Below are 24,258 nucleotides of genomic sequence, written 5' to 3' on the forward strand. Positions count from 1 at the left end.
GGAGAGGAAAAGAAAGGTAAAAAATGATGAGAACACATAGAATTCTTTGTAATTATATCATTTATTGCCATAGATTTACATTATACAATGTTTTAATACATATCATGGCAGAAGTTGTTAACAAGGGTCAGCAGTGGTCAGCAGAGGTCAGCAGGGGTCAGCAGGGGTCAGCAGGGGACAGCAGAGGCTTGTAGAGGCAAGGAGGGACCAGGAGGGGCAAGCAGTAACATGTAGTAATCGTCACACGTTGTCGGAAGCATCGGTGGTGGTCAGCAGTGGTCAGCAGGGGACAGCAGAGGCAAGGAGTGACAAGCAGAGACCAGCAGGGGCAAGCAGTGGCAAGTTGTAATCGTTATACGTTGTCGGAAGTATCAGTAGTGGTCAGCAGTGGTCAGCTAGGGCCAGCAGAGGCACGCAGAAGCCCGCAGATGCTGGCAGAGGTTAGCAGAGGCCAGCAGAAGCCAGCAGAGGCTTCGAGAGGCTGGCAGTAGCCAGTAGTAATGGTTATACATTGCCAGATATATCAAAAGTGATATCTGAAATGATATACATATGTACGCTCATACATAGGAATAATAAAAAAGAATTTCTTTTTTTTCAATAATTAAAATATGATGAGGGGGTCTTAAAACGTGTATTGCCGTAACAAAAATTTCACAAAATTTTGTTTTCATCATGGTACTTTGCTTATGTGCGCCTACATAGGTCGGAAAGTAAAAATGCCAGGGCGAATGTTAGTTGTTCAAGAGCTAGAAGGCAAATGTGAGCCTTCCTCTCTCGACTGCCACAAGATGGCCCGAAATTACTTCGGTCAGCTTCGGATAATCGAGAAAGAGGGCATGCGTCTGTTTGCCTTTGTCGACTTTCCGAAACTCCACGAGTTCACGTACGCGTGATCTGCATGTGCGAGCAGGGCACCATCGATGCTTTTCTGGCACCCCTGGTTACCGGTCTGCCGCCTGGTGGCGCTGATAATAACACGCATATAGTAAGGAAACTAGCAAGACAAATTCTTGCGACACGAAAAAGCACCGAGTGCGACATCTATATTAAGCATCGTCCATGTTTAAGGCTGTTTTACGATCTAACCGACGAAGAAGGCAATTTTACATTTTAACTTTGGAACAAGACTGTTTTATAACCTGAAGTTTATTAGCATCGTTTGGCTTTGCACCCGGGAAGAAATATGTCTGCAATGGTAAAATATTGAAAGCAGTCTTTCCTAATACTTTAAAATATAGACTTATCGTACTTATAAAAATTGTACCGCGTTCCTAGAAAGTGTGGGGTTTCTGTTTAAATTTTAAAGATTAAACGGGAATTGGCGGGATATATTAAAAATATTCATAGGAAGCTATTTATTTTTCACTTATAAATCATATATGTATATATAAATAAAAGCTTCGATCTGACTATTTACATACTAGAATAAAAAAATGTCCTCCAGATCTTAAGATATAATAGTAAATTAAAGAACATTTTCCTCAAGGTCTCACCTCATAAATGTATAACGACCAGCGTTAACGGTGACCGAAAAATCTTTAAAACGATCGAGGAAATCAATCCGAGGAAGGAATAATATTCGTTGATCGAGACCTTGCGCGTCACGTCTTCGAACTGGCACAAATACGATATGTACATGTAAGTATACACGTTCATGATTCCGTAGACGGTAACATCTTTTCCAATTCTCGTAAAAGTTTCGTAATGTGCTCTATTAACGTGAAACCGGTCATCGTGACCGGTCGCAACGTCCGGCTATAACACTGTTTATACAGATTGGCGAGAGCTTCGCAACTGAAATATTTCATCGAATTATATTCGATATATTTCGATAATAATGTTAGAAGTTTAGTTTGAAATACATACTATTTTTTGTTGCCACTGCTATTCTTGGTAACGAATAACTTGGTCAAGGATCTCAAGTTGAACTGCAATCTCTGTTCGAGTAATGTCACCAAAGTTTCCTCGTCTTCGATCAACTTTTGTTCGTCAGTCCCTTTTTCGTTTACATTTTCTTTCGCGACTTTACTATCGATTGTACATCGACTCTCTTCCTTTTGTTTCTGAGACTTATTTTTATCGTATAACACGTCCATGATAGGTCTGCATTGCAATATTAAGTCCAGACTATTTTGATATGCTTTTAATTTACCGTTAAATGTCGTTGCGCCTGAAATATAATATTAAATACGAGAACATAACCTAAAAGATCGTACTTAAAGATCGAACTTGCGTTCGATAAAATATACATACAACGAGCTTGGTGTTCTGCCAAAGCAACCCTTTCCATTTGCACTGTCAGAAACTCTGTAATCTGCTCCAAAGCTAACAAGAGCTTCGCAGCTTTTTCGTAATATAACTTGCACAGTTGCAAGCTTGTTTTCCTTTTGATATTATCCATATCAGGTTCGCACTCTCTATATATACGATGATACAAAGAAGCGAGTCGATGTTGAATAATCGCAGCACGGAACTGATAAACAGGTTGTCGTGGCCCGGATGTTTCGGTATCACAGTGCTTAAGAGCCTTTTGAAGAATATCGACGACTTCCCGTTCCAGTTCTTCCTCCGTCTGAAATCATACCCGAAGAAAATGAAAAAAAAAAAAAAAAAATGCCAAACGAATCGATTTTCATTATAGAAATACATACTTTGCAACCGGTAATAGGAAAATCTTGCAACAACGTGGCCATAGTGAACAAGGTGGTGGACAGATCCCATGTAACAGTATCCCAAATTGCAGGATTTGATTTTCTGGTACCCAAGACTTGCAGAGCCTTTTGATAACTCACAAGTGCTTTATTATAAAAATGACGTTCCTGAGTGTTTTGTTTCACGTGCATATGTGCGCAAAGTCGCATAAGTCTTCCAGTGTTTGAATGTAAAAGAGATAAGTTTGCTTCGTCGTGAACGGTTTCGAATGCTTTCACACCCGCCTCTAAATGAGTTAACGATCGCGTGAGCAGTGCTATTACGTCGGACGAGGATTCTGAAGTTTGCCCTGCTGTACTTTCTTGCTGATAACGTGCTGTAAGTAAAAACAATAAGACATTCTTCAAATTTAAATACAGGATTTTTAATAAAATAAGATATGTAGAAAGGTACTAACTTCCAGCTTGATTCATATAAAGAACACCTAGTTCGTTATGAATGTTTCCTAATCGCCTTAGAAGATTATTTTTATCCGTGTCCAACGGTTCTAACGACAACGCTTTTTCGTAACACATGTAAGACGCTACTAACGTAGATTCTAAACTTTCTAAACGTTGTGGCAGTAATTCAGCACCGTCTGAAAAAAAGAAACAAATTTCAATTATTCTCAGCGTTGATTGCGACGTAATATTTTTAAAACCTTACTCATGTCCAAGTCTTCAATTGTACAAATTTCTTCGACGATCTTTCCTTCGATCTCATTTTCTATTTCGTAATCCCTTCTATGTTTCTCTACATTACACCAGTCTTGTACAACCATAAAACAGCTATCTCCCGCGCGACCCAATAAATAGCTAATTGACTTTGTGTTTCTTATGCCGCAATAGATCTCCAATATTTTTTGACACCGTAGTACCGCCAACATATATCTTAACGAAGCTCCGTAATTTCTATTGGCGTATTCATTCTCGGCGAGTACGGCGAAGATCAACGACGCTTTCTCGTACAACAATATCTTCAAATGCGCGTTCCAACTAATGTTATCGCTTTTCTTCGGAGCTTGCCACGTGGGTAAAGTTTCGGCTTTAGTTTTACACAGTAATGCTTTTGCTTCGCTTTCGCTTGGTCCCACTTTCGAAGTAATTTTTTCAGATCTTTTATTCTTCTTTGAATCAAACTTCTTTTTATGGTTGGGACTACTGTTTACGGAACTTTCTTCGGATTCGGTATCTTCCTTTTCGTCTTTCAAAGCGGTGTAAGGCATAGGAATTGCTTGGAAAGGTTTTGCCATGTTCAAATGCGTTTCTTCATATTCTGTCTCCTTCCCATTTTGGTTCCCCTTTATTCGTTCTTCGTCCGAAATATTTTCCGTTGGGAAATACTGCAAACACTGAAGCCCATGACAAACGTGCTCCAAGGCTGCCAAACATCTTTCTTCGACTGATCCCGCAATAGGCGGCGGTTTATATTTTGGCTCTTCGCAATCCGCATGTTCCTTGACTAAAGATTCAAACATTTTTTGTTTTCACCTGTTCACGCGTTAAAATGACAAATTCAATTATAATACATATTTTACTTACTGTGATCCAACGTCAACGATTTTATCGCAGCTTCTTCGATTTTTTCTTCCTCGTCCTTCTCATTTTCATGATTTGTGCTTGATTCGCTTTGTGTATCTTCTTCGTCACTTTGATCGGAAAGTCCGGGACTAGCAGGGTTCGTATCCGACGGTATATACAAATCGGATAACATAAAATGCGCCGACGTAACAATTTGGGGGTATTTTTCTTTAGCTAACAATTGTACGCAATTTTTCAGTAGCATTCTAATAGTGCCTTGTTGCCGGTGATAATCGGAAGAGTACTTCATATTACGAGCTACTCTATACAATAACATAGCAACAGGTACAGTGAATGGATTCTGACCTTTTTCGTCAGATACATCGTGACACAAAGACGTTAAATCGTACAATTTTACAACATCATCGTCCTTGCCTATTAAATATAATGAAAAATTATAAAACGTATCTTTCGAAAGAATAGCACAGGGCGCTTTAATGGTTTTCTATTCAACTATTTTACCTTTAAACAACCAATAAGTGTGCCCAGCCTTTGTTGCATTATTTTTTAAGAAACTTAAAATGTTTTGTGCCACATCTTTTATGACCTTAGGACTGAACTTAGAATGATCTAAATTAGGAAGATCCTCCGTTTTTATTAATTCATATTTTTGCACTATTCCATCCAAATGATAACACATCACAACTTCTGGGACATTGCACATTAAATTATCCAACCAATAATCTATTCCAGTTAAAACATTAATAGGCTTCATCATGTCCCTCAACCTTAGACTTATACACGGATGTGTTTGTCCCCCAAATATTGGCATATCGGTACCAATAAGCATCTGTATATTCTCAAAAGTCCATACAATGTTTCTTGCAAAATTATGATTACAATTTGGATCTGGTAATTTCTCCTCTTGGGAAGGTTCTGGTAAACATGGTTCCAATGTTTTCACAGGTACACGAGGGTTTGTATGTTGTTCTTTATTATCTGCTATTAATATCGAATGATACAAAAACTTGGATACCAAATTTCTCTGTTGCAAAGTATTCCTATTATTTGTTTTGTAAAACAGACGTTTATCTTTGTCACCGAGATTTTGAAAAATGTGTTCGTAAAAAAATTTTCTTAGCCACTCCCAGTCGCTCTCTGCTTGCCTAAGCAAATATTTGTGAATATCAAAATCATCCAATAACAGAGTGTTTTCAACTCTATGAACCATCATCGATATCACTCCATGATTGTAAGGCAACTTTAACAGTTTTTTTATATTTTCTGCATCGGATACAACGTCAACTTCCCCGACACAGTCTGGAAACATGTGTGCCATACGAAAACTGGAAAACCCAGAGGTTTGCGACCACACGCTCTGAAGGCCATAACTTTCTGCAGAACTACTGAGCCAGTTGCTCGGTGGTAAATTTAAATCTGTATTACATTGTAGCTGAGCATAAATTGCTGGTGTCTGAACAACAGAGTATTTTACAACTGCTGTAGATTTTACTAGTTTCCTGGGCGAACTAGGTGCTATGACCAAGGGCATAGACTTTACCTAAATTTAAAATCATTTCATGTAAATAAACTCATTAATTCCGTAGGTACGTTGGTTACGAATATTGGCACAACAAAGTGCAATAATTTTTTCAACTCGTGAGAAAACAAAATTCTCAATAAAGAAATGATATTAAAATACACGGTGAAACGATATTAATCGAACAAGACGTTACATACCGTATCGATCTTAGTATCCAATTCTTCTGACATTTTCAATCACAAATAGAGTCACTCACGTTTCTTAAAACGATTCGCTACATTCTAAAATTTCTAGAAGGAATCAGTGTACAGAAAACTCTAGTGTCGTACAAAGTATAACCATTGACAAGGTGCATATATGATACACTGCTACGTCATCTTGAAAAATTAGAGGTTTTGCAGTGCACTCTGCAGTCAAGAATAGTTATTTTAGAAAACAAATTTAATTCGACCACGGAAATGTTACGTTAACAAATTCCGATGTTATTGATTAAAGTTTAAATCGAAAATTAATTACACATTGTTCGGTATGGTTCTACGACTAAAGTTTTCGTCGATGGGAAAAGTGCAAGGGCAGTAAATCATTGGGAAATTGATCTGGTATGTTTATTTTGTTTCTTTTACAGTAGTAGTTTTTATCCGAAGCATCTTTGATCATATCTATCAACAATGTTATTCGAGATACGTGGGCGAATGGTTACAACGTTTAACCCTACTTTTGGAAATACTTTCAATGTAAGGTTAGAGTTCCCGCCAACCGCCATTTTATTCGCCAGCTAACGGTTTAGAGGGAAGGCTCGTCATTCGATTCGTGAAAATTGACGATATGAGACGCATTGGAGATTTCGTGACTTATTAAGGTGCATACTCTGGTCTATTGACTAATCTAATCACTATTACTATTCTCATTCTCTCTTTGAATATACCTTCGTTTGATATTAATGTAGTTTCGAATATAAATTGAGTCGACGTCGTGTCACTTTTTTTCAGATTTACACCCTATGTTTTTCAGAAATAAATTAATTTTTTGTTATATATTTTAATATTTTCGAATCGATTTGACAGATCGAAGAGACTAATAGTTGAAGGTGTCCCTAACAGCTGTAAATGCGTATACTTCCTCCCTTCGCGCAGAATCTAACGGTGGGGGGTGCAGGATTACGTAATATGTAAGTAAATATTTTACTCTCCCGATACTAATCCATAATCTGCGTAGTTACTTTACAAACGAGTGTTACGAACGAAAACATAGTACATTCGCGGTTCTTGTTTTAATTTATCACGACTGGACGATATTATTTTTTAATGTCGTTCTTAGACGTCATTAAAATCTTAGTGTTGTAATTGTTGCATCGATTCAACACAGTTCCCTATTTTATCCACATTACCCTCTACAGGTAATATGTTCAGTGACATACGAATATATATCTATGCAATTCTAAATAATGAGACAAAGAAAGGGTATTAAACTTCGGAACGATGTTCGAACGTTCCTACGTGTTTCCAGTAATTGTTTTTCCAAAATCTTCAACTTTGATTACAGTCTATCTCTTTGGATAATTCAATTTTGCTAATCAACATGTCCGTTTATTAATTTTTACGCACGAGAAGTTATCTTGTCTCGAAAATGAAATGACAAATATGGAAGTAATGGTAGCTCGTTACACGCTATCCACTAATTGCACTTTCTACGAAGTTAATCACGTGCCCCGGTGCCTTTCGCGTGACCGAAGCCATTGGGCACGATTACTTAGTCCGTAAGATTTATAACGATAGTTTATGTATTTTGTTAAAAAATTTATTATGATTTACAAATGAATTATTACGCGTGCAAGTTTATCGCTGTTCGAATTAACGTTAATCGATTGTTTCTGACGATGTAGTGGGAGGTGTTGCGAGTGGATTCATTATAGATGCGTAAAAGTGAAAAGATGTTAGAGTTTTGAAAACTAGAATGCAGGACTACGTTTACCCATTCTCACCACGTTTTGGAAAGCACGAAGAATAACTGAAAGCCGCTCCCTACATATGGCTGGCGTCACGACATTTATCGTCGTCGAGTGGACATCATACCAAAGATAATAACGGCAAAACGAAGCCCGCGAAGATCATCGATCCGGCCGAAGTCGAAAACGTGGCGTGCTATTCTTACGATCGGGGGACAAAAGTATCGTTGAAAACACAAAAAGATTAGCATCGTCGCGAGCAAAGACGCTCGTTTATCCGCGACGCTGAATGGATTCGGAAACCCCTGAAGTGGTTGACGTCACTGGTACCCCGCGAGTATATAAGATCGCGTATCGCACCCTCGCGATTCAGTCGTCGGTAGTAACATCACGATCGGAGGATACAGCGACGTACTCAACGATGGTGATGAACTTCAGGGTGTATAAGAAATGTTCGCCGAACGGCAAGATCTCTCTGTACTTGGGCAAGCGGGACTACATCGACTATTTATCGGGGATCGAGCCGGTGGACGGTGTGATACTACTGGACCAGAACTACATCGATACCGGTAGGAAAGTATGGGGACAACTGATATGCAGCTTTCGCTACGGCAGAGAGGAGGACGAGGTGATGGGTTTGAATTTCCAAAAGGACCTATACCTGGTTTCGGAGCAACTGAACCCAACCAGCAGAAAAACCGAGAGCACGACCAGGCTGCAGGATCGATTGCTGATGAAACTAGGACCTAACGCGATCCCGTTCACCTTCAAATTCCCTCAGAGTGCTCCGTCCAGTGTGACTCTGCAGCCGGGCGAGGGTGAGACCGGCGAACCTTGCGGCGTGAGCTATTACGTAAAGATCTACTCCGGGGACGCGGAGACCGACATCACCCACAAGAGGAGCACGGTCACGATGGGGATCAGGAAGATCCAGTACACGCCTACGAAACAGGGTCGCCAGCCGTGCACCGTGGTACGAAAGGACTTTCTGCTCAGCCCCGGTGATCTGGAGCTCGAGGTGACCCTGGACAAACAGCTGTACCATCACGGCGAGAGAATAGCCGTGAACGTGTGCGTGAAGAACACCAGCAACAAGGTGGTGAAGAAGATCAAGGCCCTGGTACAGCAGGGTATCGACGTGGTGATCTTCCAGAACGGTCAGTTCAGGACAGTGATCGACGCTGTCGAGACGCAGGACGGCTGCCCGATAAATCCCGGTTCCAACCTGCAGAAGGTTCTCTATCTGAAACCAGAGCTGGAGAACAACAAGCATCGTAGGGGCATCGCTCTGGACGGTAGACTGAAGAGGGAGGAAAGCGAGCTGGCCTCCAGCACGTTGCTCATCTCGCCGGACGTCCGTGACTCTTTCGGCATCGTGGTGTCCTACGCCGTCAAGGTCAAGCTTTATCTCGGAGCACTGGGTGGAGAGCTGTCGGCGGAGCTGCCGTTCATCCTGATGCGCCCGAAGCCCGTGGATCGGATCAAGGAGGTGAACGTGGAGAACATAGAGGTGGAGGACGTCGCGGAGGAGAAGGCGAAGCAGGCCAGCAGCTAAGTGGATGGGGGTCCGGCGCAGGTGACCGCGAGCTGCAACCCGGAGGTTGGCTCGCGTTCAATTTCAACACGGGGGGAACTCGTGTCGCGCGAACGGAGAACACACACGCCAGTATTCTGGGAAACTAACGCGTATTATGTTATTAACCCTTTCGCTGCTAACGGCGACGCTAAACTCTGCGTTACCATAAATTCCAACATCCTGGATAAGAATTTTCGACGACTCGACGGACATTAAATTACGGAGGCCCGTTCGCGCGATTACCGCGACTCCCGATGTCCCCCTATCAGGCGTTTCTTTCGAACGAACTCCATCGTAACGAAAGGGTTAAGGCTCGTCCTGAATAATTCCTGCCTTCGAAACCAGACTCGCTGTAGTTGCGGGCCCCGTGGGAGTGTGGACGTTGTCGATGAATTACGGCGATAATATGCGACGGAAAATAAATTGTTCTCCGTACCTGAAACGCCTTCTTTTAGAGATCCGAGAAATTTAACGGTATCAATTGCTGCTAGAAGATAGGTGAAAGCGAATCTCGTTCAATGCAATTGGAACGCGTCCCTTTCGAGAGTACACTTTGCTAGTTCGCACACTAGCGTCCTCTAATTGTAACATTCTGTAGCATGGATTAACGATGGTGTATCGTCCGAATTAAATATATGTGTACACTGTTACACGCGCGAGTTTTTCTCCCCCTCCTTTCTTCTCCCAAGCTTAATTACATTACGAGGTAAGCGTACGCGTTGCAAAAGTGAGATCGTTACGTGATCGAAACTCCTATGGTTTGATCGACGTTAAAAATTATTTAAAATATACGCGTGCGTGTTTTCTGTACCATTTTCGTCCGCGCGCGAGTGGGCATCTTCGCCAACGCTCGTATCGCGGACTGGTTCTCGTTCGATTACCAAAATTGAACGACATTGGCTAAATAGTACACGACTGCTACGCATCTTGTTTCTCCGCAAAGGATTCTTCAATTGGAACAATTAACGCGGTTGAATCATTGTTTTATTTTGAATCAAAGATACATAACGATCTTGATATTTACAAACACAAGCAACGGTACCTAGCAAGATTAGGTCAATTAAGTAAATAGACCATATAAGTATACACGTTCTTAACGAATATTTAAATTCGATTTTATTCAGAAACGGAACCCCGACGAAAAGTAGTTTCTTTCACAATTTCAAAATTACTTGGTACACCGCGAGATGGAAATTTCTCCGGGAAAGTTCGTCCGGGATCCGGTTTTTTCCGCGCGTCAAAACGAAGCTGATTGCGCGCGAGTTCCCGTTAAGACGTCGGAACAGAGTGTCGCCCCGTGTAATATTTTGTGGTCGCGATTAATCAGCGACGTCAAGCAGATAATGCGCGCGCGCGCGCGCTCGCGTCAACAAATTGCACGCGATTCGTCGTCATTTCAATTTATCTTCCCGTTTCCTGAAACCCTTCGAATCTCCTCGAGCGTGAAAACACACGCTCAACAAGTACCGCGCGCGAGCTCCGAGCGAAAAATTAATATCGCGCTGTTAAAAACCTGGGGGACCGGTAGGCCAAGCGGGAAACACTAGCGGTAGGTGCCTCGCGATCTACAGGGTGTAAGATAAATAATCGAAAGCTTTTCGAGGTAAAATTTAGTTCGTTTCACCCCGCGTTGCTCGAAAGAAGAGATCAAAAGGGACCATGGGGCCGCGAGCGAAGTTTTCTCGTAAAAGGTAGCCAAAGTTTCGGCCAATTGGATTACTCGAAGAAGCTCGTAGGAGAAAAGTACTCCCCCTTCTGTGGGTTCCGGTTATAGTATGCGTTGTTTCTTCTTCCATTTGGCGTTGCGCGTGTGCGCGGAGACAGAACGCTATAGTGGAAGAAGGAAAGCGGGGGAAACGGTACGTTCCCCGGGGGGCACGGCGCGTAATCTGATTGGTCGGTGCTTCGACTATCATTTGCGACCAAATTGCATGCGTACGGTGCACTGTTCTTCCGGAGAGATTTTGGTCTCTCCTCGATGCGGAGAAATTTGAATTTCAAGGTTAAGCGGGAATTTTGCTCCAAATGTTTTCCACGCACCCTGTGTATACGGTAGAGGGGGTACTGAAAGCGTTACGTCGTGGAATATCGATTGGACGATAAAATTGAAATCGTCGTCGATTTCGTGAAAATGTTCTCTCTCTCTCTCCGGAGGACAAGGTCGCGCATTTTCGGCGACGCAACCCCTCCGAGTGGTTGGTGGCCTAGAAAAGTAATACGCCAGGCATGTTCTGCGTCTTGAAACGCGACGACGATCGATCGGACGCCGTAAGAATTATCCGCAATTTCGACGAACGGTGAGCCAAGGAACGGGCCAACGGGGTAGAGGGGGGAGCTAGACAGTCGAAGAGAACAAAGGTGGTGCATAGAAAGTTCGGTTAAACAAACGGGGACACGGGCCTATATTCGCAGGAAGGCCGCAGGTATATCTCCCCCGTGAAAAATGAAAAGAAACGACGCGCGATCCTGCGAAGGGCAGCGCCGTCTCGGCGATGCCACCCTGTGTACGTGTGTGCGTGGTGGGCGTTGGAAGAGTAGCCGTCGGGGGCGGGGGACGAGCAACGAAAAGCTACGGGACGAAGAGAGACGGAGGCGGTTAGGAGCGCAGCAGGAGACACAGAGAGCAAGAGAGAGAGAGAGAGAGAGAGAGAGTGAGTGGTGGAGCGAGGGGGAGGGAGACGACGAGGAGATAAAATTAGAGAGAGAGGTCAGAAAAAGCGGAGCGAGGGAGAAAAGAGGCGAGTAAAAATCGGAGAAGGAAGGAAGAAGGAGGACGAGACAGGGTGGAGTGGCGATGCGATAGAGGGGCCGAAGCGGAGGAGCCGAGCCGAGCGGAGCAGAGAGATCGAAGGAAGAGCGAGCGAGGCCGAGGAGGCCGAGAGGAGCGAGAAGACGGCGAGGAACGGAGTAGGAGCGATAAAGAGGGAAGGCAAGCAGCACTCGGGGTTCGGTTCGGGCGGTCCGCAGGCTCGGCCGGTGCGTCAGTTAGGCTCGAGACACCCGCGAGAACGGATCGTTGGGTGGTTGCCTCCCTTTGGTTCGGTACGTACGTTCGATGCGCCCCCACCATCAGCCCCTGCCCACCTAGTAAGAGTCTCTCTCTCTCGAGGCAGTGTCGCGTAGAGTGTCGTACGAGGCGTATACGAGGCCTGTCCGTCCAGTACCTCGATACACCGGTGTTCTCTTCAATCGACAACCCTCGTGTTTCGATTTGTGCCGCCGGTTACAACTAGTCCAGGAGAGCGAATCAGGAGCACGGAACACCGGAGGAGCCAGGAGGCGGAGGAGGCGGCGAGGATTCTGGCGAGTTTTCACCGGGGGCGAATCCCACAGGAAGAACGAACAAGACAGTGGCGACTACGCTACGTTAGCAGCCGAGTGAGTACTTTGCGGAGCCTTGACTCTGCCCTCTCTTCTCTCGCGATTATTTTTCTCACTTCCCCTCTTCGTTGTTCCTCCCTGTTCCTCTCGGTCGGTCGGTCGGTCGGTCCTCCCCGTCTGGATTTTTCTGGCCGCCGCCGCGGAGCGGATCGGAGCGGAGCGTCTCTCTCTCCGCTGGCACGCAACAGACAGACACCGGCGAAAACTCACCGATACACGACGAGTTTCTCTTCTCTTCTCCCGCGGCAGACGGTGGCATTGATTTCCTCCCCCCGTCCTCTCCGTCTCGCGCGCCGGCCGCGCTCTCGCCCTTCCCTCCCACGCGATACGTACGCACGCACGGTCCTCGTAATTTTCAGTCGGAGCCGCTTCTCGCTTTCTCAGCGACCGTACCCGAACCACCGACCACCGATCTTTTCCTTCTCGTTCGATCGTTCTGCTCGAAAACCACCGGGAACTCCGCGACCCGGGGGAAAATCGCCGCCTCGATGGCGGTCATCGACGGGAACGAACGATCGGGCTCCGAAACCGACCGAGATCGACGCACCGATCGTGGCTAACCGAGGGTAAAACGATCCTCCGGAAAGATGGCTGGCCGTGACGGTTCGTTTCCACGTTCGTATATTTTGGTTACGCGAGCCTCCACCGTTTGTTTATCCTTCCGTCTTTTTTAATCCGAGCTCCGTTGGTCGTCGCGATCATCCGCGACTCACCGGCGGAACGAGTTTCTCCGTCGCGAGGGAACACCGCAATTTCACGCGAAATGCTCGCGACCTTGAACGGCCCAGACCGATGGAACATTCGAGGCTGATCCGGCGTTCACGGGCGTCGAGGCTCGGAAATTTTAAAAGTGCGATCACGAATTCATCTTCGCCTCGAAACCTCCGATCGTATAGAGGAACCAAAGAAACGCATGGGACCCCCATCGAGATATCTTTATTCGCAAATAACCTTTCGTTCATTGTCTCATCCGAAAAACGGAGCACCTCTTCGAACGTTGCTCCGAAAGTGTCGAACCTGTTGTTTGTTTGCACGAGTAACGTACCTACGTCGAGCGCTGGTTGTGTTTACTCTGTTTGGCGCATTCCCCGGTACTCGTTTCGCGTTCGTGTAATTCGCGGCCGGTGTTATCGGCGTACTCGAGTCAGCCGGCGAATATCGAGGAACTTAAAACGTCGACCTCGAACGGCCACGCTTCGACACGGCATTAGTCACACGTACGCGCCGACCGATGAATATTTCAACGTTACAAATGCGCGCGCCGTTGACTGTACAAACATTCCACGGCTCGTTTTCGATGCGAAACGTTTCATTTAGCGATACGCTCGCGCGACGAATAATGTACGCGCGGACCATCGACCCGCATGGATTTCTCTCTTTCCCTCTGTGTGTCAGACCCCGACCAAGTACTTTTCCTGCTTCGCGTCGAGTAATCTCGCTCGTGTCGGCCACTCGGGCCACCAGTCACCTCCAACCATTGTCCCAGTTGCTTTTGCGCGGCTTCTGTTGGTACTTAACAACGTCGTCGGGGCACACGCGACAAGGTATCGCGAAAGAATCCGATGCTTTTCGCTCCCGGACCGCGTTAGCCATTAACGCGACGCGCATTCTTCGGCGTCGTTCCCTTTGTATCGTACAAGGAACACGAGGACACGGAGGAACCGATGAATTCGCGCTACTCGCGAGCTCTTTGTATCGCGAGACCCATTTTCTATCTACCGGTCGATAATTATTGCACATTTGCATTGCAAATGTACGCCAAGAAGCGGGGAGTGGGTCTGCTTCGGCTCGTAAAGCGGTATCGAACTGGCAAATAGTTGTTTCGATCAACGTTAAAAACATTACGTTCCCTTTCGATATTGTATTAGAAACCAGCGTCTTCGACGATTTCACTTGATATGATCGATATATATAAATCGTTTTTATCGTATAATTGTTGCAAGCGCAGATTGTCTTATCTAACAATGACTAAGTGTACTATCTGTACACCGATTGGATTTTCCCCCCGTTTACCGAACAAATTCATTATTATACATCGTCTTTCTACGACAGGTTTCAAGCAACTTTGATCTATCAACCATAGAAGATCGTTTCATAGTTTCCCGATTCGACAGAAGACAGTCCATCCAAAGAAAGAAAGAGAGTGGAGTATCCGAGATATTTAATATTTAAAGTCTAATAAGATGGCGGAGCACTTTTAATCGAGAATCCCCCTTTATTCCAGCGAAGGGAGCGAGAGTCGGAGATCGCAAGGGTGACGATGTTCACGGTGCAAGGATCTCCGCGAGTTTCGTCTGGAATCATGCAACCCTTTCGACGCGAGTGCAGCGAAAATTGAAGTCTTCGATACTGCGCGTACTGAAAACGTAGCCCCGGCCCCGATAGGTGGTTCTGTAGGGTGTAGTCGGAGTCTCTGCTCGGTTTGTTCGCGATCTTTCCGTCCCGTACGTGCTCCTGCTCCTTCCAGTCCTTCGTAAGTTCGTGACTCGCCGGAACGATGGAGGATTTCGCCGCCAGTCGCCATCCGGCAGTCGCAAATTTTCTCGAGGGACGGTCAGGACAGAGACACGGTGGTTGAATTATTGGATCCCCCGCAGGGTTCGCTCTCCTATCGATGGATTGAATATGAATTATTGAACGGCCTATGGCCGAGAGCGTGCGTTTCGATAAGTCGCGTCCGCCTAAAGCCGATTATCTCGAGATCGGTTCGTTTACCGAGCACGGCTAATAAATCGAAATTAGCCGCGAAGCAGGAGCAAAATGTATCGGCGGTATTTCTCGACGCGTCCACTTCGAAATAAGGTTGTGTTTCTGGACGGGGCATTTCATAATTAACATCGTAATGACCTGTTATAGGCGGTCGGCGCGCCCCGTTTCAGGTAATCGATTCACCCGTTCAGCTGCTACGGTCAGCAGACCGTTCGCGTTATGTTTCAATGAACCTCCGTCAACGCGTTCTGGGTCTGACAGCGTTCGTTTCAAGTTGGAAATCTTCTTCGATGTCGGTTACGTAACGAACCGTCGCTTTGAAAATCTAGATCTGCATGGACAGAGGTCTGGTTTACTTAAACCCGAGCTGGGACAGTTAAATGTAGCTCGTAGAAGGAAAGATTTCTCAGCTTTGGTTCGACGTACTCGAATCTTCCGATTCGGTGCAAAGTGCTTACGTTCTCCAAAAGAATTTTCACGACTCGACGAGGAAAGAGGGGAAACGCGTGGGTGATTACCGCGGAAGCGAGGAGAGGGTCCTACGAGCATTTTCGACTTTCGTTTTCCAGGACGTTGCGCGCGAAATGTCAAAGTGGCAGGGGTCGAGGAAAAAAGGGCCGGAGACAGCGGGTCTTTTGTCTCCGGACGACGAGAAAAGGGGTTCCCGGGTTCGACTTGTCGCGTTTTCGAATCCTCGCGACCAAACACCGTTAATTTACGACCGGGCAGGGCAATTATAGGTGGCTGCGCTTATGGATATTGCGATGGAAGCAAACCATCCGCGACGAGCGTGCACCTCGACCGCGGTTCCCACCAGGATCATGAAAGTATAATGCGCCTCGGTCTCAGCGAACGAGACTTTCATCCGATCGGCCCATTATCTTGGATTAGTCGTTCGATGTTAATTGTAAACGGACAGGCCCCGTGAGTGGATGCGAATGGGACACCCGGTAGAGAGATCGCGAGAAAACGAGTCGAATAATCGCGTCGATCTTTCCCAGGGCCATAGCCCCGGAGAATTTTCCTTCGAAATGACCAACGTGACAGCGATGAATCGTAAGTTGAACGTTCCTGTTCCAACTGGGGGATCCTTGCGACGTTCATTTTAAGAATCATTGTCATTACATAGCGAATAACGAATCTACGATTACGATTACGATTACGCGGATGCGCGAGTAAACTGGGGCAGCTCCGCGTCGCGCGGTGCAAAAATAAAAACGCAACGTATCGTGCGTGACGAACGCGCTCGCGGTGAATCATCCGCTCGAAAATAGAGCCTCGAGAAACCCGCGCGAGCGCGGGTGATAAAAAGGTTAGGCAACTATGGGTATCGACGAGCCAGTGGCTTACGTCCGTGAAAGTCCGCGTCGATGGCGAGAGAGTACCCGAGAGCGGGAAAGGATCGTCGAGGTAACAGTAAAAGGCTACCACGGTTAAATCTCTGTTCGGAGCTTATCGACGCGTTATCCCGGCCGGAGCCAAAGTACGTCGCGAAACGAATAAATCCCGGACGAGCAAAGTCTCCGCGACCGGGGTGGGATTTCACGGGGAGAAGTTACTCGCGGAAATTACGAAATTTCCGCCGAGAATCGGCGAAATATATCGGACGGTATCGCGGTATCGTCACATCCGCGCTAGATCTCGAGAACCGTGAACGGAAACGCGCTGGAGCTTGCGAGGAAAAAAACGACCATCTGTCGCGTGGGCGTCCGCGTTATGTCAACGACAACGGGGTACGTGGACCGGGCAATTCCAACGATCGATAACGGTTCGTTTAGGGAAAATTTGGAGCCAAATCGCCCGCGACGAACAAGCACCAAAAACACGTACACCGATGGCGGCGTAATTGCGTTTCGATGGTACATTCTGCATCGCTCTGATCGTCGATGCTTCATGGACAAGCTTGGCGAAACAAATTTTGTGGGTACAGCGAAGATTCTTATTCGACATCACATATTTATACGCGTTCGTTTCAAGAATCGTTGAAAACTATCGAAATTTCTTGATCCCAGGTCTGAGGTCTGATTTAAATAATAAATTTCCTAAAAGGTCAGACACGTATATCGATCGCTACGTATCGCGGCGGTATAACTGAGAAGGTGGAGCAACGACACAGAGAGATAAGATCGGTGGTTTATTCTGAATCTGCAATCCGTGTATCCAATTACTCGGCCAGAGGTTTTTACAAGAATCGACAGCACGAACAATCGAGGCTCGAGATATTCGACGAACGTATCCGCGACGTTCCGCGATGGTGGAAACCTGGGTGCGTCGATGCTCGATAAATTAGGCTCGTCCGTTGTTTCCTCTCGCGCGTACCTTTTTTTTCTTTCCTTTCGTGCAATTTGCCACGGAAGCGCTAATGCACCACCCACGCGAGCGCGCGAGACCGTTTAAATTATGACTGACAAAATGGCTCGCAGTCTGCCACGTTATTATTTTTCAAGCATGTTGACTCTTGAAACGCGACGATCCAAGTATGCTTTAGCTGCTTTTTCCCTATCTCTGCGAATTACGGACGCATTATCGTATCTCACATTTTCAAATATATATTCAAGGGAATACACGATCGTGTTTAAAATTATTTATTAATTAGAAATTAGTACGAATATTTAGATTACTTCCAAGGGCCGATAAAGATCTAAAAACATCGTTTCAGAGTATTTGTTTACGCTAGTAATTAAACGATCGACGCAGTTCTGGCGTTCGATGAGTCTTCTTTCTATTTCGTCTTGTATAATAAGCGTGGAATGATATTGTAATTCCGTAAGACGCTTGTCCAGCTTTTCGAACGATAATGGGAACAACGAAATGTCGCGTATAATCGTAGCGGTCCACCGGTCGGCATTGTTCCGCGGTGAAACCGGTGTACGTACTGCGGTTTCTTAAATAATCGTCGGTTCGAGGAACAAGATAAATCTAGACCCACCTATCGATGCATCGACACGAACGCTCGTACCTCGGAACACGTCCGTTGTTATCTTTTTAATCGTTCACGATTGTTTGCCATTGTAATCGTCGATATACGTGCACGTATATACATATACAGGGGCAACGCGAAAAAGAGATCCTTACGCAGAAATAGATGCTCCGAGCGGAGAAAGTAACTGGGTGACACGGTATTCTTCCGCAGCTTCTCTAGCACGGCCAGTGATCCGTGGCCTCGATATCAAAGATTTATGCAAATTACCTCGTCGAAGATTTATGGTCATTGTAGCTGCAGCCACGGTACGTCCGATCGGCAAACGCAAAAAACCGGATAACCGGGGATCTTTACGACCCGGCAAAAAATTCGGGTAAACCTGAATTAACATTCTAGTTTTCGCGTTCGTTCTGCCTAACCTACATCGACGTCTTCTCATTTTCACTGCCAGCAGTTCCTACCGGTCGATGGAAAAGGAGTCCCCCCGGATTGGTCGCGAGTTTTCTAGCGCAGCCGTTCGCTCGGTTATCGAATCGAATTCGTGGAAACACCAGAGTTCGTTTCGAGACCGTAACTCAGAAATCCACGAAAGCGCAAAGTCCCAGAACGAACGTACGAAGAAATTCTAACGACGGTGTGTTAGAGCACAACCGGATTAATCAGCGCGTCGCCGGAATTCAGGAAACGGGAATGATTTATAAAAGTCTCTTTTCCCCCTGGGCAGCGCGCGATGCTTGGTTCTCTCTGCTCGTGGCAGAAAATACGCGGTCGTTCCGTGTCGCGGTCGACGAAAACGAACGTTAACAGGAATTTGTGGTTTGGTTAACGTCAGCGACGCGGCCAAGTGGCTGGCGTTCACTTATCTCTGTCCGTCGTTAGATCGACCGTTCCCCGTCGTGGAACCGGCAAAAATACTCGCGGGACCATCAACGAGGACGGCCTCTCGCGCAGCTGCGCTCCTTCCTCGACAAAGTTACCCGCTTTGTACGGATCGCGACCAGATTGCGCGCAACAATAACGAACGGATCGGCATCGATGAACTCTCGGTGCTCGCCTCTATCGCACGGCGGAATGCGTGCTCGCGCGAAACCCTTGAGTAATATCTTCCGGTTTCTATATCGGATCAAATTATCCATTAAAGTGATAGCTTATCTGAGAACATCGCGAGCGTACGCGTTCGCGGATTATTATGCCCCTCGGGGCTCCTCGGAAAACATTGTAAAATCTGACCGATCGCTCTTCCACCCTTTGGGTGGTCTCGCAAGACGACTCTTCGTGGTAGCTTTTAAACAAATTAGAAGCGAAAATAATCAAATTATTTATCTTTTCTGAGTCACAATCTTTTTGAATTATATCTCCAGTGAACAAGGTTAAGAAACTGCTTATTTGAAACGACTATGGGCGAAGAAAGGGTCCAAAAATACGCATGAATTCCTATTCAAAATCGCTATTAATACGCTTTAACTTACTTAGGTTATCCGAGCGCGATAGCTCCAAGATAAAGTGTGTTTTCGTCCGTAAGACGAAGTAAATGTTTTGTTCCTCCGTCTCTTCGCGAAGTCGTCGGAGCTTCGCTCGCGTTCGATGGAGTATTCGCGACAGGTTCCATTGTTTAAAAGCGAATATGACGCGTGGTGTTATTTTTTATTCGACCTTTTTCGCCGTCGGATTACCAAAAACGTCGACGGGCGTCGGGGGGCGTTTGACTTTTCGCCAAGTTGGAAACCGTCGCGCCGTAAATCTATAAGGTTGTTTGACGTCAGGCCTCTTGCGCCGTTGCCTGCACGCGTATTACGTGAAATACTCTCGCTGAAATAGCACCGAGATTACTCACGCAGCTGGTCGAGCGGCGTGATCCTTTTTCGAAAGCTTATCGAAGCATATGCTGCTGTCCGAACCGCGTCGCCCGTCGTCCATCCTTCCAAACCGCGATCCGATCTCTGGCAGCTCAGAATCCTCTTTCAAAATCTCGAATCTGACGTATCCGAAAGAAAGAAAAAATGTTCCGATAAAACTTGATAAAACCGAACGAAGGTGATCGACGAACCTCGGAGTCGATAAGATAGACGCGACAAGTTTTACAGCGTGTGTCGATTGTACGAACAGCACAATCGACAGAACGTCAACTTGTTCTTCGTACACGCGAATCCCCGTTGCAAATAACGAACAAACACTCGAGAGCTCTCGTGTTCGTTTCGATTTTCAACGGAGAACGTTCGTTTAATTCGCGTCTCGGTCCAGCACGCAAAACGCTAAGATCCGTTGTTAGCTGTCTTATATAAATTACGACGACGTCAGATTTTGAAATTCAGATGTTATAGAAACTACTGCTGCCAGATTTTAATCTAACCTACTATGAATTTGCCTCAAGATTAACCGTATTATGATTCAACCGCTTTCGCGGCGTACGAATTTCGTTTCGAGATCGTTCGACGACGAATTTAAACGATGATGTTGTTTATCTTATCCTGCGCGCGATATAGAGCAACACGCGAGATTTTTAATCGAACCGCTTGGAAAGTTTACATCGCGTTTCGAGAATTACTCGGAGCACGTTCGTCTCCGTCGACGCGTACGTACACGGGATAGATAATTCGCTTTAAAATTCTGATTCGAATAGAAATCTGAAGAGCTTGTACGGATTCGTGATACGTATATTCCGCGGAAGGGTCGAGCCAGTCCAACATCGGTAGGTGGTGAAACCAGGGGGATATCGATGAGTTCTAATGTCATTAGAACACTCGTACGGCTTCTGAGCCGCCCAAATACCACCTGGATACCCTAAACACCCTGAAACTGCTGAACTGGTTCTCCGTTTCACGACGAAGTCTCAACCAGGTCAAACGCGAGAAAGAAAAACTATTCGCGATTCGTTTTTAAAAATTAGCTCGAAAGCGATTCACGGAGGCTGTCACCTTTTATTTTAAAAGCGGAAATAATATCGTCCCGCGCGGTCCAATATTCTCCGGGCTGACGGTTGCTCTATTTTCCCCGGTTACATCAAGGTGCAGCAACCGTGCACTCGATATATTTATTCGTAGAGCAAAGGAGAGGGTACCTGTACGCTCACGGGGTGAGTCAGCCCGTATATATTTCGGCGGGTCGAGTGGTTCTCGTCAAAAGGAAGTGTTTCCCGCTGAGTCAACTACGAAATCCCGAAACTGCATGCACCGGGTGTCTTTCGCAACCGTGGCCCCTCCCTCCTGATCCGTTTAAAGATATCATTCGTTTTTATTCGACACGAAAATTCTGTTTCACTTTACAACGTTTAAACATCTTATCTGGCTTGCAAACACATAAATAAGAGGTACTTCTCGGACAAAAAGGGTGGTTTCTCTCTCGAAATAGCACCAAATATAGCAATATTTTTATGACGATCCGATAAATATTTGCACAGAGTTTCGTCGATATCGGTGTATACCACTTTCCTGGTTAGATTAAATAGCCTCTGATAGTGGTCAAAGAGTGTAATAAAGTGTCTTTACTTTAAAAAAAAAGGCACGAAAATAGCGCCAATGAAATACCACAATATTATTCTTAGACTGATCGGATAAATATTTGCAAATCTTCCCAAATTTTCTTGGTTAGATTAAATAAATTCACTTCCGTAAACAAAGAAATAAATGGCCGCTGATACTAGTTAAAGAATGCAATAAAGTCTTCATTTCATTTTCATTTTGATATAAAGAATTGCTTATCGACTTTGAATTGAAAAAAAGGGTATCGTAATTCCGGTCGATCGTGAAAAATGGAGGCGCGCGAAAGTTGTGACCCGGGCGTTAAACTCACCGTGAACCTTTTAGGACTCCGTGTTTCGTCTGCGGCGTCCCCGTATGTATTTCGAACGCGATCACGTCGCGATAACGATAAAGAGTTAACCGATGATCCCCGCGTCGTCTGTCGGGAGGATTAACGAGTTTTGGTAGATAATAGGGAAAATATAGAGCATAACGTTCGGTGTACTACCGGTAGAGCCGGACGCCAAAAGCTCGCTCCGGGACGATCTATTCATAGCGAGGAGTGTACCAAAACAGGGACAGGACCGATTTCTGTCATCACTCGACGACACTACTGTACCTCAAGCCACTTTATAGACCGGTCGTAAAACTTGGAGAAGCATTGCTAGCGTTCCTGCGGCGAATTCGGAGTCAACATTTTCATCGTAGAATTTTTATTTCGTGGTTCCACTCCCCCCCCCGGACACGCTCCTCCGTTATCCATCGACGCCGCACCGTCTGAAACTACTTTATAGATCGCTCGTAAAGCTCTAGGACCCCTTGCACACGTTCCTACGAACATTCTCGACTTGGAAATTTACATCGCGAGCGGCTCGTGCTGCGAAGTCGCGCTGGAGGCATAGTAATCAGGACTTTTTTACCTTTTAGTCGTTCAACGACTTCGTTTACCGGATAAACGTACGCGAACGGAGTGTACCTATCGAGGCGAGGTTCGGCGATTAAAAGGTTTTAACAGGTTTTCCCATAAGATCGCGTTTAAATTAGTTTTTTACGTCTGATTGTTGTGGGACGACTCGATATATGGATAACATTGGTCGTTCGCGCCTGGATTGATATTTTCACCGCGTTTGATTGGAACACACAGAGGCGTTAATAGTAGAAAAATGTATGAGCCTATCGGCGTTCCAGTCGTCGGGGATATCGCTCGGAGAAACGCCTAACAGAAGTTAAAAATACGCTTATGTACACACACGCTCGGTATTTTCTTTTCTGTTTTTCACGCGAGGAAACGATTTAAGAGCTGCAGGCGGCATAGCGCTTCTCTCGGCCAGGGTTATTTTAAACATTTGTTAGCCACGAGCGATCGCGCCGCGGATTCGTAGTCACCGCTAAGAGCCGGGGTCCGTTTTGCATGCCCGCATAGATCGAAAGCGACTGTTCGCGCGGAAAGATTCAGCGTCCCGATAAAATCGTAGGAAGATACAGTTTCTCGTCACGACGCTACCTGAGCCCCGGTGAGTAGAAAGGCGGCTGTTGCGAGGATCACCTATTAGCCGCGCGGAGATTCATGGATGATGCATTATTCATAAGGGAAGACACTAGGCTGTCGATTTTTTTCCTATGCAAAGCCAGAATTCGCTAATTCGGTACCTGGAAGACGTCGGGGTAATTTGTGCGAGTTTCCTGAGATCCGTCCTAATTTCGAATGCTCGAACCATCCTCTACAAAGTCTAAAAAAGTATTATTCGATGATTCTCAAATGGTACACATTTTGTAAATATTTCTATCCTCGGTTCTGGTGATCTATGATCATTGCTCGAGTTACACAGAGATAGCTGATGAATTATAGATATTATTGAGATCATTATCCATTGTCTAGTCGTACGGAACGTCGAATCTCGTTTGTCGAAAACGTTGAGCGCGGGAGATCGACAGATGTTTCGGGACACCGTGTAGAAGCCGAGCCCTGAATCGGACTATCAGGGGCCTCTGACTATGTATTTAGTTATTCGTCGTGAGTCACGCGAGCATTCCGCAGAATCCCTCGAACCGACCGGCTGGAAACGTGACGCGAAGCGTCCACGAGTCACGAAAAATTTGTTCGAGCTGACGTTTATTATGGAAATCTGGTATTCCGAAGCGTGCTCGCGACACCCGCGTCTGAATCTCGTCACGTATCTTCGAGGGCCACGTTGTGGCCGGATTCACACCATTACTCCTCTCTTTCGGACAAAATAGTAATTTATTTCGTTGATAACGTTACTTATTTTTCGTCGTATATTTCTTCCTCGAGCTCAGAAATCGAACAAATTAAATAACAGTAATTTTCTCGTAACTACGCAACCCCTATATTATTTTTGAGTCCATCGTGATACAAATAAATACTCCGTAATTGTTGATAATTGTAGCGTAAAAGAAACGATCAAGTTTTAATGAAAGAGTACTCTTCGGAGTGTTGGGAAGAGTCGGAGGAGGATTTTCACCGATTACCGTGCCGATTTAAAATCGC

At 45.6% G+C, this 24,258-nt stretch overlaps 3 protein-coding genes across 17 annotated transcripts in view; 2 read left to right on the forward strand and 1 right to left on the reverse strand.

Moving 5' to 3' along the window:
• Window positions 1–1,352: 1,352 nt before the first annotated feature.
• Window positions 1,353–6,830, reverse strand: LOC122405274 (erythroid differentiation-related factor 1). Its single transcript, XM_043409896.1, has 9 exons — window positions 6,820–6,830; window positions 4,737–5,498; window positions 4,236–4,649; window positions 3,361–4,155; window positions 3,113–3,292; window positions 2,655–3,031; window positions 2,257–2,575; window positions 1,870–2,173; window positions 1,353–1,797 (listed from the first exon to the last, which is right to left on the reverse strand). The coding sequence occupies exons 2-9, from the start codon at window positions 5,446–5,448 to the stop codon at window positions 1,656–1,658; spliced, it is 3,243 nt and encodes a 1,080-aa protein (XP_043265831.1). The 5' UTR covers window positions 5,449–5,498; window positions 6,820–6,830; the 3' UTR covers window positions 1,353–1,655.
• A 1,217-nt stretch (window positions 6,831–8,047) lies between these two features.
• Window positions 8,048–9,928, forward strand: LOC122405276 (phosrestin-2). The gene has a single exon (XM_043409898.1). It carries the CDS (start codon window positions 8,124–8,126, stop codon window positions 9,255–9,257), a length of 1,134 nt encoding a protein of 377 aa, XP_043265833.1. The 5' UTR covers window positions 8,048–8,123; the 3' UTR covers window positions 9,258–9,928.
• Window positions 9,929–12,188: 2,260 nt separating this feature from the next.
• The window catches only part of LOC122405273 (xin actin-binding repeat-containing protein 2), a 64,460-nt gene continuing 52,390 nt past the window's right edge, over window positions 12,189–24,258 (forward strand). For 6 of the 15 annotated variants that reach the window (XM_043409887.1, XM_043409888.1, XM_043409882.1 and 3 more), the window contains exon 1: window positions 12,192–12,656. The gene's annotated coding sequence lies outside the window, so the exon portion shown is untranslated. Of the gene's footprint in view, window positions 12,657–20,825; window positions 23,264–24,258 lie in introns of those variants that run through there. The other 9 variants (XM_043409878.1, XM_043409883.1, XM_043409893.1 and 6 more) reach the window with 7 other exon arrangements.

Source organism: Colletes gigas, unplaced genomic scaffold (assembly GCF_013123115.1).
Source record: "Colletes gigas isolate AHSC1104 unplaced genomic scaffold, ASM1312311v1 Colletes_gigas_Sc00004, whole genome shotgun sequence".
In the NCBI taxonomy this organism is placed as follows: Eukaryota; Metazoa; Arthropoda; class Insecta; order Hymenoptera; family Colletidae; genus Colletes; species Colletes gigas.

Bases quoted from the DNA above. Each gene is read 5' to 3' on its own strand.
- LOC122405276 (XM_043409898.1), top strand. From the start codon at position 8,124: ATGGTGATGAACTTCAGGGTGTATAAGAAATGTTCGCCGAACGGCAAG.
- LOC122405274 (XM_043409896.1), bottom strand. From the start codon at position 5,448: ATGATGGTTCATAGAGTTGAAAACACTCTGTTATTGGATGATTTTGAT. The intron at 2,576-2,654 runs GTATGTATTTCT...GTATGATTTCAG, and splicing joins TTCCTATTACCGGTTGCAAA to ACGGAGGAAGAACTGGAACG. The intron at 2,174-2,256 runs GTATGTATATTT...ATTATATTTCAG, and splicing joins GGCAGAACACCAAGCTCGTT to GCGCAACGACATTTAACGGT.